Source organism: Sus scrofa, chromosome 10, assembly GCF_000003025.6.
Source record: "Sus scrofa isolate TJ Tabasco breed Duroc chromosome 10, Sscrofa11.1, whole genome shotgun sequence".
NCBI classification, from domain to species: domain Eukaryota; kingdom Metazoa; phylum Chordata; class Mammalia; order Artiodactyla; family Suidae; genus Sus; species Sus scrofa.
The window spans coordinates 14683283-14702324 of record NC_010452.4 but is presented as its reverse complement, the minus strand read 5'-3'; the positions used below and the strand labels follow the sequence as shown (position 1 = coordinate 14702324).

The 19042-nt window shown below is 36.5% G+C and overlaps 1 protein-coding gene across 21 annotated transcripts in view; it reads left to right on the top strand.

Moving 5' to 3' along the window:
- The window catches only part of CDC42BPA (CDC42 binding protein kinase alpha), a 291711-nt gene that overhangs the window by 238664 nt on the left and 34005 nt on the right, over window positions 1–19042 (top strand). For 11 of the 21 annotated variants that reach the window (XM_021064438.1, XM_021064431.1, XM_003482782.4 and 8 more), the window contains 3 exons: window positions 5380–5463; window positions 15638–15743; window positions 18531–18667. In XM_021064438.1, coding sequence (XP_020920097.1) covers window positions 5380–5463; window positions 15638–15743; window positions 18531–18667 — 327 coding nt within the window. Of the gene's footprint in view, window positions 1–1349; window positions 1455–5379; window positions 5464–15637; window positions 15744–18530; window positions 18668–19042 lie in introns of all 21 variants that reach the window. The other 10 variants (XR_002336229.1, XM_021064425.1, XM_021064432.1 and 7 more) reach the window with 1 other exon arrangement.

Genomic DNA, 19042 nt, shown 5'->3' with positions numbered 1-19042 from the left:
TTGAAATTTTCTTTAGAAAAAGCTTCCTGAAACAATTTTATGTTTGTCTTTTTAGGGCCGCACCTGCAGCACATGGAGGTTCCCAGGCTAGGGTTCAAATTGGAGCTGTAGCTGCTGGCCTACACCACAGCCACAGCAATATGGGATCCAAGTGGAGTCTGTGACCTACACCACAGCTCACACCTTAAACCCACTGAGTGAGGCCGGGGATCGAACCCACAACCTCATGGATACTAGTCAGATTCCTTTCCACTGAGCCACAATGGGAACTCCTCCATAGGATCTTTTATGCTAAATTTTAACCCAAAGCTCATACTTTGTTGGAGTTCTGGTTGTGACACAGTGGAAACGAATCCAACTAGAACCATGAGGTTGTGCATTCGATCCCTGGCCTCACTCTGTGGGTTAAGGATCCAGCGTTGCCATGGGCTGAGGTGTAGGTCGCACACATGGCTTGGATCCTACACTGCTGTGGCTGTGGTGTAGGCCAGCAGCTGTAGCTCCAGTTAGATCCCTAGCCTGGGAATCTCCATATGCTGCAGGTGTGGCCCTAAAAAGCAAAAAAATAAATAAAAATACTTTGTTAAAAGGTGCAACTGAGTATAAGTGCTGGTATTTCTACTGATGCAAAATAAAAAGGGAATTTAGTTTAGTGACAAGAACAAAGCTGATAGATTTCTTTTTTGTTTGTTTTTTTGTTTTGTTTCGTTTTGTTTTTGTCTTTTTGCCTTTTCTTGAGAGCAGCTCCCATGGCATATGGAGGTTCCCAGGCTAGGGGTCTAATCGGAGCTGTAGCCACCTGCCTACACCAGAGCCACAGCAACGCTGGATCCAAGCCAAGGCTGCAACCCACACCACACCTCAGGGCAACACCAGATTGTTAACCCACTGAGCGAGGTCAGGGATCAAACCTGCAACCTCATGGTTCCTAGTCGGATTCGTTAACCACTGCGCCACGATGGGAACTCCCTGATAGATTTCTTTTACTTTCAGCTAATGTCTGCCAGAGAACCAAATTGCATTCTTAACAAGGAGAAGATTATTCCTAATCTGCAGTACATGTTCCTATCACATAATCTGCATTTATTTCAGTTAACTCAAAGTAAGAAATCAGTGGTGAAGATTGGAACATTTTGTTAACTATTGTTATCTTAACCTTTGTTTACATTAAAGCTAGTGGTATGCTTTTAATCTAATGACATATCCCTAATGTGAATGTTCAAACTGAAGTTTATTATCCTTCTTTCTCAAGAATTGTTATGATCATGCCTTGCAGAAATTTACTAAGAGCTGCACATTGTTTAAAAGTGATTTCTTGGGTTTTTGTTTTTCCTGACTTATTTTCCTAGACCGATCCCGTTGAGAACACATATGTACGGAATCCGAACGTCAAGTTTTACATCCAGTCAAGGTCCACATCTCCTTCCACATCTAGTGAAGCTGAGCCAGTTAAGGTGCCTCAGTGGAGCAGTCTTGCTCCCCAACTTTTCACTTGTGTCAGGAAAGAGGGACTTGCAGAAACAAGTGAAATCTGACTCTCTTCTTTTAATCAAATGTATTGTGTAATAAGTCACATATATTGGAGATCATTAAGATTTGACTGATAGTACAGGTAGAATTATAAAACTGAAGTGAAAATGCTCCCCCCATATTCAACCTGAAGCAGACAAAAATTTTTATTTAATTATAAACATAGTCTTTACGTAAAGAGCTATGTAGAACAGAGGACAGAGCTATGTAAATTTTGGAATTATCAAATTAAAAACTCTGTACGCACGTGGCAGCATCAGGTGCCATTCTCATATTTTAAGTCTTCTAATAAGTCCAATAAGACATGGCATTACTATTACTTCATAGATAAAACTTAAAATTGCCATTACTGTTAACTGAATAGTTTATTCTAACTGTGAATCAGCGATAAGCATCCAACCAAATTATGCCTTTTAATAGTACAAAAACAGTGTTGCATTTACACCTTATGTAAGTCAATACTTTTAAACAGCCAATTGGCCAGTTTTCTCAACAGAAATCATTTTCTCAACAAGACAGAAGGATGACGTATTCCTCAGTTAATACCATCCTGCCTCAGGATACAGCTCTGGTTATTTAGTCAAGCATTACACTTCTGATATAGCTCCTTTGCTTCCCATTTGATCATTAACTGTGTCTAGCATTCCAGTAGAAGCAGATAGTTCTGTTTGGAGAGGTGTCTGAAGTTAAGTTTGAGTTTTAGTCAGATTCTGACCTGGTTTTTTCCAATCTTTTGGTAGACTTCCTCAGTCAGGTTTGGTTGATGACACTCTCAGCTTGTTTAGATGTTCATTGTTTTTAGGTTTCATTTTAGGTTTATGCATTTTTATTTCAATTTTGAAATATTTCAGCCATGCAAAAAATAATATTATAAACATTGTTTTTAGGTTTTTAGGTTTTTAGGTTTCATTTTAGGTTTATGCATTTTTATTTCAATTTTGAAATATTTCAGCCATGCAGAAAATAATATTATAAACACCCACATAATCACCATCCACAGATTTAATAGATATTAACATTTTGCCCCATTTTTTTTCAAATTTCTATTAAAAGAAAGAAAATATTTCAGACAGTTGAAATACCTTTCTTTATACCATTCCCCCCTCCTTTCCCAGACATATCTAAATACCCTGAAACTAAGATATGCCCTTTCTTCCTTAGTTTTACATGTTTATTTCATTTGCATCCATAAATAATATATAATAGTGTTTGTTATGTATTTAAATTTTACACAAGGGTTATCTGCGTCTTACATATCTTACACAGATACGTGTCCATTTAGCTCATTCATTACAACCATTGCATAGTATTTCATTGTATGAATATACCACAGCTATTTATCCATTCTATTGGATATTTAGGTTGTTTCCAATTTTTTGTTATTGTAATCAATGCTAAAGTGAACATCCTAATAGCTATCCGCTTTTGCAAATGTGCAGAGTTTGTTTAGCATACATATCTAGGAATGGAATTACTGGGTTGTGCGGCATATGCATTTCAACTTTAACTAGATCCTGTCAAATTATTTTCCACGATGATTGGACCAGTTTTCACCCTCAGCAGCATTGTGTGTGTGTGAGTTCCCCATTTCCCCACATCCTTCCAACCCTTGGTACCGTCAGACCTTAAGTTTTGTCTATTTGATGGGTATAGAGTGGCATTTTTGCTTTTATTTATATTTCTCTGATGTCAAGGGTTATTCAACATCCTTTTATATGTTTATTAACCATTGGTGATTTGCCTGTTCATGTCTTTTGTCTGTTGTTCTATTGGATTATTTTTCCTGTTGTTTTGTAAGTGTTCTTTATATATCCTGGATACTAATCCCTAGCTGGCTATATGCATTGCAAATATTTTCTTCCAGTCTGTGGCTTATTTTTAAATTTTATTTGTGGTATCTTTTTGTCTTGCAACAGTTTTTAATCATATTTAAAGTCTTTTCCTTATGACTTCTGCTTTTTATGTCTTTTTAAAACAATTCTTCTCTCTGCAGCAGTTATAAAGATTATCTTCCATATTTTTCTAAATGCTTTTAAATTTTGCTTTTACGTGTTTAGGACCTTAAACTAAAATTCATTGTTCTGTATTATGGGAAATGGGGTTCTACTCTGTTTGCCTCATATGACTTTCCTATAGTTCCCCCATTGATTTGTAAAGCTAGCTCTGCTTTATATAAATGGGTCTATTGGGGGCTTCTCTGTTCTCTTTCATTGTTCTTTTTGTCTGTTCCTGCACCAACATTGCATTGTCTTAATTATTGTAGTCTTCAAATAATTCCTGATACCTGGTGTGGTCAGCCACTCACACTTACCTTGTCCTCTTTCTTCTCGGCCCTTTAGTTTTACATATAATTTTTAGGTTCAGTTTGTAAGTTCCATGTAAAGCTTTTGGTTAGATTTGAATTTATAGATTATCTGAGAACTGACCTCCTTGTGATAGTGGGTCTTTTCATTTATGAACATGGTATATATATTTTTTGGATATCATTTTATATCTTCAGTAAAGTTTCATTATTTTCTTCATGAATGTACTCCAAATCACTTGTTAAATTTGTTCCTAGGTACCGTAAAGTTTTCCTTGCTATGGTGAATGGGATCTTTTTAAAATACGTTTTCTAAGTTAGGCATTGCTGGTCTTTATTGAATTCTGTCGATCTTGGATTCAGCATCCCTACTTCATTCTTTTTAATTCCAAAAACTTCTCTTCGACTTTCTGTGTAAATTCTGGTAACAGTTGTTTCCTGTGAATTGTTCTTTATTAACTTTCATTTGGGTTTTAAGCATTCTGCTCTTCTATTTCATATTTGTTATTTAATGTTAAATTATAAATTGGATTTAATTTTTTTCAAGCTATTTAAAAGTAAATTAAATTCAAATTAGAACTAAAGTCACAATTAAGTAGAAAACTCTAAGAAGCCCATCTCAATTGCATTTTAAGGCCATCATGTGTATAAGATATCTGCTTTTGGACGTTATATAGGCAACGAGTGACCATTCATTTTTCTCCTAATATTTTAAAATATTCTGTAACTTTATAAAAGCTAGCTTTCCCCTCTTGCTTGTTTAGCATCCTAAAAGGAAGTCATTCTTGTTTTTTTTCATGCTTTGCTCATTAAGACATGTCTCTTTTTACCCCCACAGTAATATCCAGTAGAATCACTGATTCTTTTTATTCAAAGCAATCTCTTACAATAATACTCCACAAAAAGATATGGCTTGTAACTAAATTTTATGTCGGTTCTGAATTCCAATAATATTAAATAATCTAACTTCCTATGTAGAAATTACTTCTTCACAAAATTCTGCTAATCAGTCAATCAGTATATCTCTTTATCTATCTCTCTGAGGCGCTCGCTCACTCTTTCTTCCTCGCTGCATACATACTTACACATTAATCCACAGAATTGTATTCCATGTATGTAATGTGCATTCTGTATATAGAAGTCAAGGATTTAAAAGAATAAATATTTTGATTATCAATTTTGCTTATAAAAACTCTTTCAGATACTTTATAGAATTAATATGGCACTTTCAGTTGAACTTGAAAATTAATACTTCATTTTTGTGTAGGCTTCATCCTATGACTTTTTTGTTCTTCTGTAGATGCTCTCTTCTAAGTTATTTGTTTTTAAATTTCCAGACTGCAATAGTTTTTACCAACTGAACATAAATTTTATCTGTAGATATTGCAGGCGGGAATTTAAATTATCGGCACTAAGAGTTTTAGCTTCAATGAAATATTTTTTCCTTATTGCTGTTTTATTTGGCTGTATTTACTTTTATTTCTAGTGATATTTGAAATAGATGGAGTGTTTTATGACATTTATTTCCTCTTTTCCCCTGGATTCAGACTGTAGACTCTACCCCACTTCCAGTTCACACACCAACCTTAAGGAAAAAAGGATGCCCTGGTTCAACTGGCTTTCCACCTAAGGTACTCAATCTACTTATAAGCATGGTGTTTTTTGGGGGGGGGGGAATGAATTTTATTCTCCTTTTTTGTATTTGCCATGATTTTAACTATTGGTTTCCTCAAAATGACAAACATAAAAGCTGGGAAAGAGAATAAATTGTGTATGAATGGAAACATTCACCACTGAGAAAGGTAGGATGAGCAATGAGCACACAGTTTGTTTTGTTTTGTGTTACTTCCACCTTAAATTCAGTGTTTGGAAGTCTGTTACAGCAGGGGGTGGTGCTTAGAGAACATACTATAAGGGAAGTGCATCTTCATGATCCCGTGAAATAAAAGCAAGGAGGGCCAACACTTACCTATTAGAGTTTCTGAAAGAAGATGAAAATCGAGGGAAAATACTAAAAATTGTATTCACAACTGTATTCAAAATTCCCTAAAATAAGACTCAAAACTCTTATTACAAGTACAATGTAGTTGAGAAAATCAACCCAGACAGAACAAAACATTCTAATAAAATACCAGTCTATAAATAAAAAGGAAAATATTATATATTAAGGCAAAAAGTATAAGTCACTCATGGAAGAAAGGAAGTGGCTTTTTTTGTTAGACATTTCATTAGCAACACTGTGCCAGAAAAACGCTGCAATAACTGTTTAAGATACATCCAAGGAAAATACCAATGGCTTCTGCCCTCTAGTGCCTGTTTTTTTTTGTTTGTTTGTTTGTTTTTTTGACAATTTTATTGAGGTGTAATTGATATACAAAAATTGCACATAGTTAATATAATTTGATGAGATTGGAATGCTAAAGTTTTTTGTTTGTTTGTTTGGGGTTTTTTGTTTTGTTTTGTTTTTGCCTTTTTGCCTTTTCTTGAGAGCTGCTCCCATGGCATATGGAGGTTCCCAGGCTAGGGGTCCAATCGAGCTGTAGCCGCTGGCCTACACCAGAGCCACAGCAACGCAGGATCCGAGCCACATCTGCAACTTACACCACAGCTCACGCAACGCCGGATCCTTAACCCACTGAGTGAGGCCAGGGATCGAACCTGCAACTCGTGGTTCCTAGTCGGATTCGTTCACCACTGCACCACGACGGGAACTCCTGTTAAAGTTTTTTTAATTGAAGTATAGTTAATTTACAGTGTTGTGCTAGTTTCTAGTGTACAGCAAAGTGATTCAGTCATAGACATTCTTTTTTGCATTCTTTTTCATTATGGTTTATTACAGGATATTGATTATAGTTCCCTGCAGAATGTTAAAGATTTTTAAGGTTTTAAGATTTTAAGGATAATAAAAGTGTCCTTCAAAAATAAAGTCACAGAAAAGTATTAAGAACATGCAAGAACTCAAGGAAACTTGTTTCCTATAAGCCCTTCCTTCCTGAGGAACATACTAAAGAACACGCTTCAGACAACCAAAATGACACCATGAGAGAGTCAGGAGTGAAAGGGGTCTGGAATGAATCGGAGAATTAGTTCAAAGTCCACAAAGCCTTTTTGGACCATCTCTGAAAGCTAAACAGCTATGTCAGCTCAGCTGTGTGTTAATAGGTTGTGGGATAATTAAACCAAAGAGACCCCGAGTTCTAGGACAGGCTCAGTGGCTGGTGAGAGAAAAGTAGGGTGTCAAACTAGAAATAGTGAGATTTTGCAGAAAGTGGAAACAAACTGAATGGTGAGACCCTGAGCCCTGCTTTGCTCCCATAATACTAGTAGTTGGGCTTAGAGTCTTCAAAGAGAATTTTCAAACCACCAAGGAGATAAAACAGATCCTATTCAACTGGTCAGGAGTCGAAATGGCATCACACCTGTCTACAAAAAACAGAATAGAACCAGTTGTGAGGTAAAATGATTTCAGGCTAGAATTTTTGATTCTCTCTCATATGTTCAGTCAGACTTTAGGGGAAGATAATTTTTTTAAAAATTTAGAAATTCAAGATCCCCCCACCTCCCACCCCGAACATATCAGTCATGCTCTGTTTTCTAAGAAAACTACTAGGAGATGAATTCCATCAAAACAGGGGAGGAGGTCAAGAAAGAGAAAGGCATGGGACCCATAGGAGACAGGGAATCTGGCACGGATTAAGAGAAATACTGGGGAGCAGGCAGCTAAAAATGGAGCATGGAAACAGGCTTCAATAGAGATGTCTTTGGGTCAGCAAAAAGGGTACAGGAGCCTTAAAGATTTCCTTCCTCATGTGTTTGACTATGTAATAAATAGAATCAAGGAGATTTTGCAGTTATTTCGGAGAGTCTGGGAAGAATTAGGGGTAAAAACACAGAAAATTAAGTTTAAAAAAGGGAGAGGAGTTCCCGAGTGGCTCAGAGGTTAATGAATCTGACTAGCGTCCATGAGGACGCAGGTTCAATCCCTGGCCTCGCTCAGTGGGCTGAGGATCCAGAGTTGCCATGAACTGTGATGTAGGTCACGAAGCAGCTTGGATCCTGTGTTCCTATGGCTGTGGCTTAGGCCAGCAGCTACAGCTCCAATTTGACCCCTAGCCTGGGACCTTCCATGTGCTGCAGGTGTGGCACTAAAAATAAATAAATAAATAAATAAGGAGAGCTTTATTAATTTCAGAAAAATCACATGATTGCAGAAGGAAGATATAGCTATAGTATACTTCTTGATACATTATTGAATAATAATCCCAAGGTCATAATAACTCACACATGTACACATGCACTCTGCTTGTGCACACACACACCCCCACACACTCTTTAAATACAAATTTTAACTGAAAACTATGCTATAATGACATTGGGGAAGTGAAGAGAGTACATAGCATAACAAGGCTAAATCCTTCTCTACCATAATGGGAAGTCAATACATAATGTCTCAAGATATAGCATACATAGCAATATAGGCTTTTTTTCTTTTTCTTTTCTTTTGCTTCTTTTTTTGGCAGTAAATAATAGGGGTACATTACAGAAGTAAGTAAAGAGCTAAGAGGGTTAAAGGAAATTTCCCCTAGGATTCCCAAGGATGACTTGGGACAAAAGGGGTACTTCTGTTTTTGTTATAATTGTGACAATATTTACTTTTTTTTTTTTTTTTGTCTTTTGTCTTTTGTTGTTGTTGTTGTTGTTGTTGTTGCTATTTCTTGGGCTGCTCCCGCGGCATATGGAGGTTCCCAGGCTAGGGGTTGAATCGGAGCTGTAGCCACTGGCCTACACCAGAGCCACAGCAACGTGGGATCCGAGCCCCGTCTGCAACCTACACCACAGCTCACGGCAACGCCGGATCCTTAACCCACTGAGCAAGGCCAGGGTCGAACCCGCAACCTCATGGTTCCTAGTCGGATTCGTTAACCACTGTGCCACAACGGGAACTCCAATATTTACTTTTTAAACTATATACATTATTAATTTGATCTTAAAAAATTATAAATATATACATAGGAGAAAATGTAGGATTTTTTTGTGACTAGGTAATGAAAATAAGATCTCAAGTCACAAACATAAGGTGAAAATATTGATGGACTTTACTGTGTTAAAATTAAAGATGTTTGTTCATTGAAAGCATTGTTAATAGGTGGTTAATAAGTGATGACCGACTAGTAGAGGATATTTGCAATTTTTAACACCAAGAACAGATTCATTTCTAGAATATGGAAGAAACTCCATATGAAAAAGCTTAGAAATACAGTTGAAAATTGGCAAATATCATGAATAAGTAATTCCCAGAAAACAAAATCCTGATGATCAGCAAGCATGTGAGGAAATATCCAACCTTATTTATAGTCAGAGAAATTAAAATAATTTAAGAATTTTAAATTACTGCTACTTTATACTCACCAAGTTGTCAAAAATCAAGGATAAAGAAACAGGCAGCTTCACACGCAGCTGGTGGAACTTTAAACAGGTACAACCATTCTGGAGAACAAACTGGCATTTGGAGTAAACATACACTACATGACCCAGCAATCTCATTCCTTCAGAACAGTTTTTATTCCACTCCATTAGGCCATTAGGCAGCATGACAGAGATGCTGCTGCTCTATATGGTAGCAGGGAGTTGGAAAGAGCGGAAAGATAGGTAAAATATGGCTGATGTGTGACAAATTACACTTACATATAAATTACAAACACTGAAAAATATCTAATTTATGAAAATATGCACTTATCCAAGCACCTGTGTAGATGACATTCGATTTCATGGGAAAGGATTGGGAGTGGGTCATCAAGTTGAATAGAAAAGAAGTATGGTCAAATAAATTAGAGAGGCTTCCACACGAAGCTCTGGTGAAAATGTTTCAGGGGCTGAATATTAACTCAATTTTGTATACTTACTGTCTCTCCCAAAAAAAGTAAAATAAAATTTACTTCATGTTTTTTTAAAAGTGAAGGGCTGAATCTACAGTTATCTCAAAAGTGCTTCAAAGGAAAAAAAGTTACTTTAAAAAAAATTTTAAGAAAGTTTTGCTTGAGATACAGACTCCTTTACTTGTCATTTATTAGTGTAGAATTCCAGTTATCTACAACTACTAACTTGTAAGTTTTAACTAAGTGTTGGTTCTACTTTGTTCTCACACTTCTTATTAGAAATATTTTTTCTCCATCAAGTAGCTTGAAGTCTGCAACACTGACAAAATTGGAAAAGACCCTGCTTTCTGTCCACCTCTTTAAATTTTGAGGTTATAGTTTAATTATCATTTACTCCAAATTATCACATAATCTAAAACTACTTTGGGTTCATGCTTTAGGTTTAATGCCTCTTTTGCTGGACTTTTTTTTTCTCCTCTCCAACTACCTTTTGTAGAAGTATTAGAAATCAGATATTGACCAGGAGACAAGAAAGGGGATCTTAGAACGATCCCCTCAGATTGAATAATTTTTGTAATTATTCCTCTTCTCCAAACCAAAAACAAGTAAAACGGAAAGCCTATTGTGTGTTGCCTAAAGTTTGATGCCATCAGAATCATGTTAATCATGTGTTATGTTATACTAAACTTAGTTAGAATTAGTGAAACATGGACCATTTAATCTTTAGTGGTAAATCATGCCTTTTCCCCAGTTTAACCAGTACCTGCCAGTCCTCTGCTAAAACATTGTTTATCTTTCCTACTATTACATACTCAGCTAAAATTATCACATTCTGAGTAGATCTCTGGGGGAAAAAAGTGTATAATAAATATGTCTTATAAGCAATTTTTGGATATTGTGAAGTAGTACTATTAAATTTGTCATGGCCACAGTTATTTTATTGCTGTCATTTCAGACATGATGTCTTTAAGAAGAAGAGAAAAAGAACAAAGTCTTACCTTAAACAGTTGATTAATTCTTCTTTCATTGTAATAAAAGCTTATAGAACCAACCAGTAACAAACTTTACATCTTTTGCATTAATGTATTTTGGACAATTGAAAAAAGTAAGCACTGGGAGTTCCCATTGTAGTGCAGTGGAAATGAATCCTAGTATCCATGAGGATGTGGGTTTGATCCCTGCCCTTGCTTAGCGGGTCAGGGATCCGGCATTGCCATGATCTGTGGTGTAGGCCGCAGACGTGGCTTGGATCCCACATTGCTGTGGCATAGTCCAGCAGCTGTAGCTCCAACTTGACCCCTAGCCTGGGAACTTACATATGCTGCAGGTGTGGCCCTAAATAGAAAAATGGGGGCAGGGGGAGGAAACGCTAAAAAATTTACTCTGGTAGTTCCTCAAAGTGCAAAAAACTTAGAGTAAAAATTAGTCTGCAGGAGCAATATTGAGCAAAATTCTTATGTCAACAAATTCAGTATTTGGTTTTTTTTTGTTTGTTTGTTTGGTTTTTTTTTTTTTTTTTTTTTGGTCTTTTTGTCCTTTTAGGGCCACACCCACGGCATATGGAGGTTCCCAGACTAGGGGTCCAAACAGAGCTGTAGCTGCCGGCCTACACCAGAGCCACAGTAATGCCAGATCTGAGCCACGTCTGCAGCCTACACCACAGCTCACGGCAATGCCAGATCCTTAGCCCACTGATCGAGGCCAGGGATCAAACCCACAACCTCATGGCTCCCAGTCAGATTCATCAACCACTGAGCCACGACGGGAACTCCAGTATTTGTATTTTTATCACAGGTGTGGAGGCCCCTAGTCTTGACCTAACTATGTCTTTATGCAGTCTCTTTTTTTTTCTTAAGGATCATATTTTTTGGTTATATGTTTTTAAATTATCAAACTTTGAGAGATTACAGAGTCACCCAAATATGGGCTTGAATTTTAACTACCAATAATTGTTGATTCATGAGTAACTTATTTAATCTGAGTTTCACTTCCTTCTTTTATGCAAAGAAATAACATGTGTCTTCCCAGGGGCATTGTCTCCATTATATGAGATGATGATTGTGAAGTTTTGGCACAATGTCTGCACTTTGGTCAGTGCCCAGTCCACATAGAGAACTTATATATTCTACTTAGAATACTGTCAAATCACAGTGCTACTTTGAAACTGACTGATAGGTTCTGAGTAACTTTTAGACTAGAAGGGTTTGAGTTTGGACCAGAGCTTATGACTTCTCTCAACTTGAGAGTCTCATCCTAGTCCAGGACACTAATGTAAAAAGATGATCCTTTTTCTCCTCTTGATTTTTTTAAAAATTTATTTTGTGGTGTGTAAATCATATATCTCAATTGAGAAGAGCAGAATTTGTTTCTCACTTAAAGCTTTAAATATTCTCTTTTTTGTTAATATACTTAAGTCTCAACTGAAGTAAATACCCTTTAAAACTGTTATCCATCAGTATTCATATATTACTGCAATACAGAATAAAGTTTTTCCACTCCAAATTGGAAAAGAACTGTCACTGTTTGCAGATCATGGTAATATACACAGAAAATCCTAAAGATGCTACCAGTAAACTACTGAAGCTCATTGATGAATTTGGTAACATTGCAGAATACAAAATTAGTACGCAGAAATCTCTTGCATACCTATACAAGATGAGAAAGAGAAAATCAGCAAACAACTCCATTTGTCATTGCATCAAAAAGAATAAAATACCTTGGAGTAAACCTACCTAAGGAGGCCAAAGACCTGGGCTCTGAAAACTATAAGACACCGATGAAAGAAATCGAAGATGGCACAAACAGATGGAAAGGTACACCATGTTCTTGGATTTGAAGAATGAATATTGTCAAAATGGATATACTACCAATCCAACAGTCTACAGATTCAGTGCAATCCCTATCAAATTACCAGTGGCATTTTTCACAGAACTAGAAGAAAAAAAAAAAGTAATTTATATGGAAACACTAAAGACCTTAAGTAGCCAAAGCAATCTTGAGAAAGAAGAATGAAGCTGGAAGAATCAGAGTCCCTGACTTCAGATTATACTACAAAGCCGTGGTCCTCAAAACAGTGTGGTACTGGCACAAAAACAGACATATAGATCAGTGGAATAGGATTGAAACCCCAGAAATAAGCCCCTGCACTTATGCTCAATTAATTTATACAAAGGAAATAAGAATATACAATGGAAAAAAGTCTCTTCAGTAAGTGGTGCTTGGAAAATTGGACAGCTACATGTAAAAAAATGAAATTAGAACATTCTCTAACTCCATATACAAAAATAAACTGAAAATGGGAATTCCTGTTTGTAGTTTAGTGGGTTAAGGACCTGATGTTGTCTCTTTGTGGATGTAGGTTTGATACCTGGCCTTGCTCAGTAGGTTAAGGATCCAGCATCACACAAACTACAGTATAAACCACAGATGTGGCTCAGATCCAGTATTGCCATGGCTGTGGTATAGGCCATGGCTGTGGTGTAGGCCACAGCTGCAGCTTGGATTTGACCCCTGGCCCGGCAACTTTCATACGCCACAGGTGTGGCTCTAAAAAGAAAAATAAACTCAAAATAGATTAAAGACCTAATTGTAAGGACAGATGCTATATACTCCTGAGGAAAACATAGCCCACTCTTTGATATAAATCGCAGCAATAGGAGTTCCTGTAGTGGCTCAGCGGATACGACTCTTACTAGTAACTGTGAAAACGCAGGTTTGATCCCTGACCTTGCTTAGTGGGTTAAGGATCTGGCATTGCCATGATGCAGCTCAGATCTGGCGTTGCTATGGCTGTAGCGTGGGTCGGCGGCTACAGCTCCAATTCGACCCCTAGCCTGGGAACCTCTATGTGCCACAGTTGCGGCCCTAAAAAGACAAAAAATTAAAAAATAAATTGCAGCAATATCTTTTTGGATCCTCCTCCTAGAATAATAAAAATAAAAACAAACAAATGGGAACTAATAAAACTTAAAAGCCTTTGCAGAGCAAAGGAAACTATAAACAACATGAAAAGACAACCCACAGAATGGGAGAAAATATTTGCAAACAAAGTGACTGACAAGGGATTAACCTCCAAAATATACAAGCAGCTCACACAGTTCAATATAAAAAAAAAAATCAAAAAATGGGCTGAAAATCCAAATAGGCATTTCTCCAAAGAGGATAGACACCTGGCTAACAGGAGTATAAACAGATGCTTAACATTAGTAATAGTCAGAGAAGTGCAAACCAAAAATACAGTGTTGTCACCTCACCCTGGTCAGAATAGCCATCATCAAAAAGTCTACAAACAATAAATGCCGGAGAGGGTGTAGGAAAAAAGGACCCTTCTTGCATTGTTGCTATGAACGTAAATTGGTACAGCTACTATGGAGAACAGTATGGCAGGGGTCCTTAAAAAACTAAAAATAAAGCTGCCGTATGATCCTGCAATCCCATCTTGGGCTTATATCTAGAGAAAACCATAATTCAAAAAGATGCACCCCAGTGTTCACTGCAGCACTGTTTACAGTAGCCAAGACATGGAAGCAACCTAACTGTCCATTGACAGAGGATTGGATAAAGAGGATGTGGGTGTGTGTGTGTGGGGGGGTGTATGGATATTACTTAATCATAACAAAGAATATATACCAAAGACAGATATCATGTGATATTGCTTATATGTGAAACATTTTTTAAATGACACAAATGAACTTATTTACGAAATAGAAATAGATCCACAGACATAGTAAACAAACTTCTGGTTACCAAAGGGGAAAAGAGCGGGAAGGGATAAATTAGGAGTTTGGGATTTACATATACACCCTGCTGTACATAAAATAGATAACCAACAAGAACCTACTATATAACACAGTATTTTGTAGTAACCTGTAAAAGAATGGAATCTGAAAAAGAAAATAAATATATATATAGAGAGAGAGAACCAAATCACTACACTTGAAACTAAGAGCATTATAAATCAAGTATACTTCAATTAAAAATTAAAAATAATATGTTTTATAAGTATGGTTATAACACACATATGTAAGTATGTTTTGAATGATTACTGTATAATAGCTGTGTTCAAAAGACTTCGTTTAGGTTAATGCTCACTTAACCCTATGAAGTAGATAGTACTGATTCCACTGTAGAGAATGAAGAAAGTGAGACAAATAATTTGCCCCTAAGTTCACAGCAGAGTGATAGAATAGTGGTTTTAGTTTATATATTATGGAAACATGCTAAGGGTTAATTTGGAGAGGAAAGAAGTGTTCTAGAGAGCTGAAGTCTGCCTCGGCCTGCCACCGCATAGCTCAAATAATACTTAGAGAAGAACTTAAACTGCTGGATTTCAACAAGAAATTTCAGGCTGCCATCTGTCTCTGGAATAATATATGTGTATTTGTGTCTGGTCATGTGTAATACTGCCTGCTTTCCAAGGGAGAAAACTTATTTGTTAAGCATATTATTTGTTCTTAAACAAATAATACATGAGTCATAGTCAGGACAAGAATTTAAAATTACTCTTTGTTCTTCTCAAAAAGATATAAAAGCATATTATTTTTACTTGTATAGGTATAAATATGCAAAATTTCACCTAGTGCATTGCCAAAGAATAATTTGAAGAATTTATAAAAATCCTGAAGTGAAAATTTCTGAGCAAAAAAAAAAAAAAGCTACAGTTTTTTTTATAACTGAAAATGTCATTCAGGAGCAATAGATTATTCTTAAACTTTCTGTTATTTTTAGCATAACCAGCTTAATATGCCTAATAAAAATATTTAAAGAGCATTAATTATAGAAAGATGGTAGAGGAATTCCCGTTATGGCTCAGCAGAAATGAATCATTCATTCTGAAAACATTCTAGCAGCTGATGTGGTTCACAGAGATTCCCTTTACAGAAATCCTTTAAATAATCACCATGTATGTTTTTATCAATTTGTTTTGCAGCGCAAGACTCATCAGTTTTTTGTCAAATCTTTTACCACTCCTACCAAGTGTCATCAGTGTACCTCTTTGATGGTGGGTCTGATAAGACAAGGCTGTTCCTGTGAAGGTAAGAACAAAATGGGAAGAAAATGTGATTTTAGAGTCCTAATATTTACTACCTAAATTGTAATCAAATAACTTTACCTTCTTTGAAAGGTATGTAAACATTTAACATGTAATGTGAGAAAAACGAATGTATACATATACATATAACTGGGTCACCATGCTGTACAGTAGAAAAAATATATATCTAAATATATGATAAAAAATAAAAAGGATTAAATAGTCATGAAAAAAACGGTATGTAAACATTTGATTTAATCATTCTCTTTTCTTTGGATAATAAACTAAGTACCTTGCAAAAGTCTGTGGACTATTGGACTCTAGACAGATGGCCCTAGAAACATTTTTCAGGGGCAGTATATTTAAAGATGTTTCACTCATCTTTGTTTTCAGGTGGATGTATGGTCTTCAGAATTAACCTATGTCACCAAAGACCTGAAAGTTATTCTCAAATCTATTCATTTACATTTATTCCAGTTTATTAGAGAAATTACTGTTAAAAAGTAGGCTCTGCAGTATCTTCTCGAAAATATTGAGTGTTTGCCACTGTGCCTCAAAAGATATTTTATTCCTAGTGTCAGTAGCAGAGGTTTTTCCCTGCCGTTCATCGACCCATCCATCACATGCTCGTGGAATGCCTGCTCTCTGCTTCTAGGCACCAGGGATCCCGTGCTCTCTGTTTGTCTGGTTCTTGCAGCCAAAGGGGAAGATCTCAATTACATTATCTTAACTGGGCTGTTAGATACATGGGTTTAGGGCAAAAGAAAATGGGCAGGCCTGAAAGGCAGATGCGAAGTGATGAATATGAATGATGTTTTCCGAGAAACAGAAGTATGAGGACAGAACCTTTGGAGGAGGTTAGTTAAGGGGGTGTAAAAGGTAAAGAAAACAAAGTCATCTGAGAAGGACTCTCTCATGGACTAGGAAAGTGTGGCTGAAGCCAAAAGAGAGAATTTGTACAGTTTTTAATCCTTGCCTTGTTGTGAAACATAGCCAGTACTTAGCACATGTCATGTTTTAAATCTGTTTATCAGAAAGGATCCTAGGCGGCTCCTTGACTTTAGGTCCCTTGTCATTTTTTACCTGTAGAATCATTTGCAATTCCATAGTAGGAATTTCTGAGATTGTCCCGACTCTCTTCTGAACTCTCATGCTATGAAACTGTGCCTGTCTTTTCTTCAGATTCTTTGAAGCCTACTCTGTAAAGCTGTGGGGACACATTACACCATGCCCAGTCTTATATATGAATTATATAAATGTTATGTAATATGGTTACAGCCTCTAAAGATTCCTGTCATTTTAGTTCTTCCTGGTTGAATGAAATTAGTTCCAGTATAGGTCAACTATTTTATTGTTTCCACTGCCCATTGGAAGTAAGATTTTTGCTGAGGTTAAAAAAAAAAAAATTTACTTGTTTGGCGGCACCCTACTTAGAAGTGAATGAGTTGTCTTGCAGAAGATTGGATAGGTGTTTTTTTTTTTTTTTTTTGTGGTCTTTTTGCCATTTCTTGGGCCGCTCCTGCGGCATATGGAGGTTCCCAGGCTAGGGGTCGAATCGGAGCTGTAGCCACCAGTCTACGCCAGGGCCACAGCAACATGGGATCCGAGCCACGTCTGCGACCTACACCACAGCTCACAGCAACGCCAGATCCCTAACCCACTGAGCAAGGGCAGGGACCGAACCCGCAACCTCATGGTTCCTAGTCGGATTCGTTAACCACTGTGCCACGACAGGAACCTCAGATTGGATAGTTTTTGACAGTCCCTCTTATCTCTTTGAGGTTTAATATCCATTTCCCATGTGGACGTGTTCCCATGATGCTATCCCTTCCGTTCCTCTTGTATTCTTTCCCAAATATTTTCCAGAACCCCCTTAGAGTAGGAATTGTCCAAATAGATATTCTTAGTCTGAAATCCCCAGCAAGTTTATTGCTTTAAATATTTTAACCTTTAGTTTTTCACCCAACCAAGTCTCAGTATAACTGGAGTTTATTTTTATTTATCATTTTCTGTTAGAATTTCAAGTTCCTCATGTAAGTACCAACAGGTATCCCAGCAATACTGTTAGTTGTTCGGTATTCAGGCTGTGAGCCAGCCTACCTGGGTTAGAATTCCAGCAGTGCCCCTTGTGAGAGTTCTGTGACACAGGGCGAGCCGCATGCAAATGAGGGCGATTGTACAGCTCTTTGTTTACGACCACAAAATTGAAGTCACTCAATGAAGTTAATTATTATTATTATCTTAGTAGTAGCTTAAGTGTATATAATAATAGCAATAACTCCTAAAATTTACTCTTAGTTTATACCTTTTTAATCATTGAACAGTTTCATCTTCAAAAAGAGGGATTGGTAAAGTTTACCAGATATTGCCAAGATGTCAGACAATTTAATGTCCATCGGTGACTCTTGCAAGAGAAATTTCAGGGCAGATACCAAATTTCAGTTTGGTGGAGTTTGAATCCAGAAACTACTGTTTTTGGAATTCAAAGTTTAAAACAATCGTTTATTCACAAGGTTAGGTTTTGTTTTGTTTTTTTTCTGTTTCCTTCTCATTTTGATCTCTAGTGTTAACACAGAACAATAATAATACAGTAATTTTAAAAATTACTATTTCTTATTAAAATTCTTATTGATAAGCAAATGAATCAGCTCCTCAAATGACAAAAACTATTTAAAAATTGGAGATACGCATTCATCTAACATAACACCTTGCATATAAGGATTATTCAATGAATTTTCTTTTCATAAGAATGAATTTTTATTGAAAACTGTTTGTTTTTTCCCTCCAAAAGTGTGTGGATTTTCATGTCACATAACTTGCGTAAACAAAGCTCCAACTGCTTGTCCAGTTCCTCCTGAACAGACAAAGGGTCCCCTGGGCATAGATCCGCAGAAAGGAATAGGAACAGCATATGAAGCTCATGTCAGGGTAAGTATGATGACTAGGTTGGGTTTAGATTAATTTTTTAAGGCGTATTAATGAATTCAAGTGAATCACCTTACAAACATAGTCCTTGACAGAAAATTAGGTGAATAAAATCCATCTAAGGATTTTATTTTATTCAGAGTAATGACTTGAACAGAAAAACCTAATGTTTGATTGTAGTAAATTCCCAAATGTCTCAGTATTTTCTCTACTGTCCCTATCTTGTACTGAACAGATGTTGAAACCTCCATGAAGGAGTCTTTGGCATTTAGTCTTGCTGGAGAGGTAGCAAGCATATGCTTATGAAATATGAGATATTATCCAGGCGTAATCTTACTTGTAATCTTGATTAACGTTCAGTGTAAATACAAAATTTGG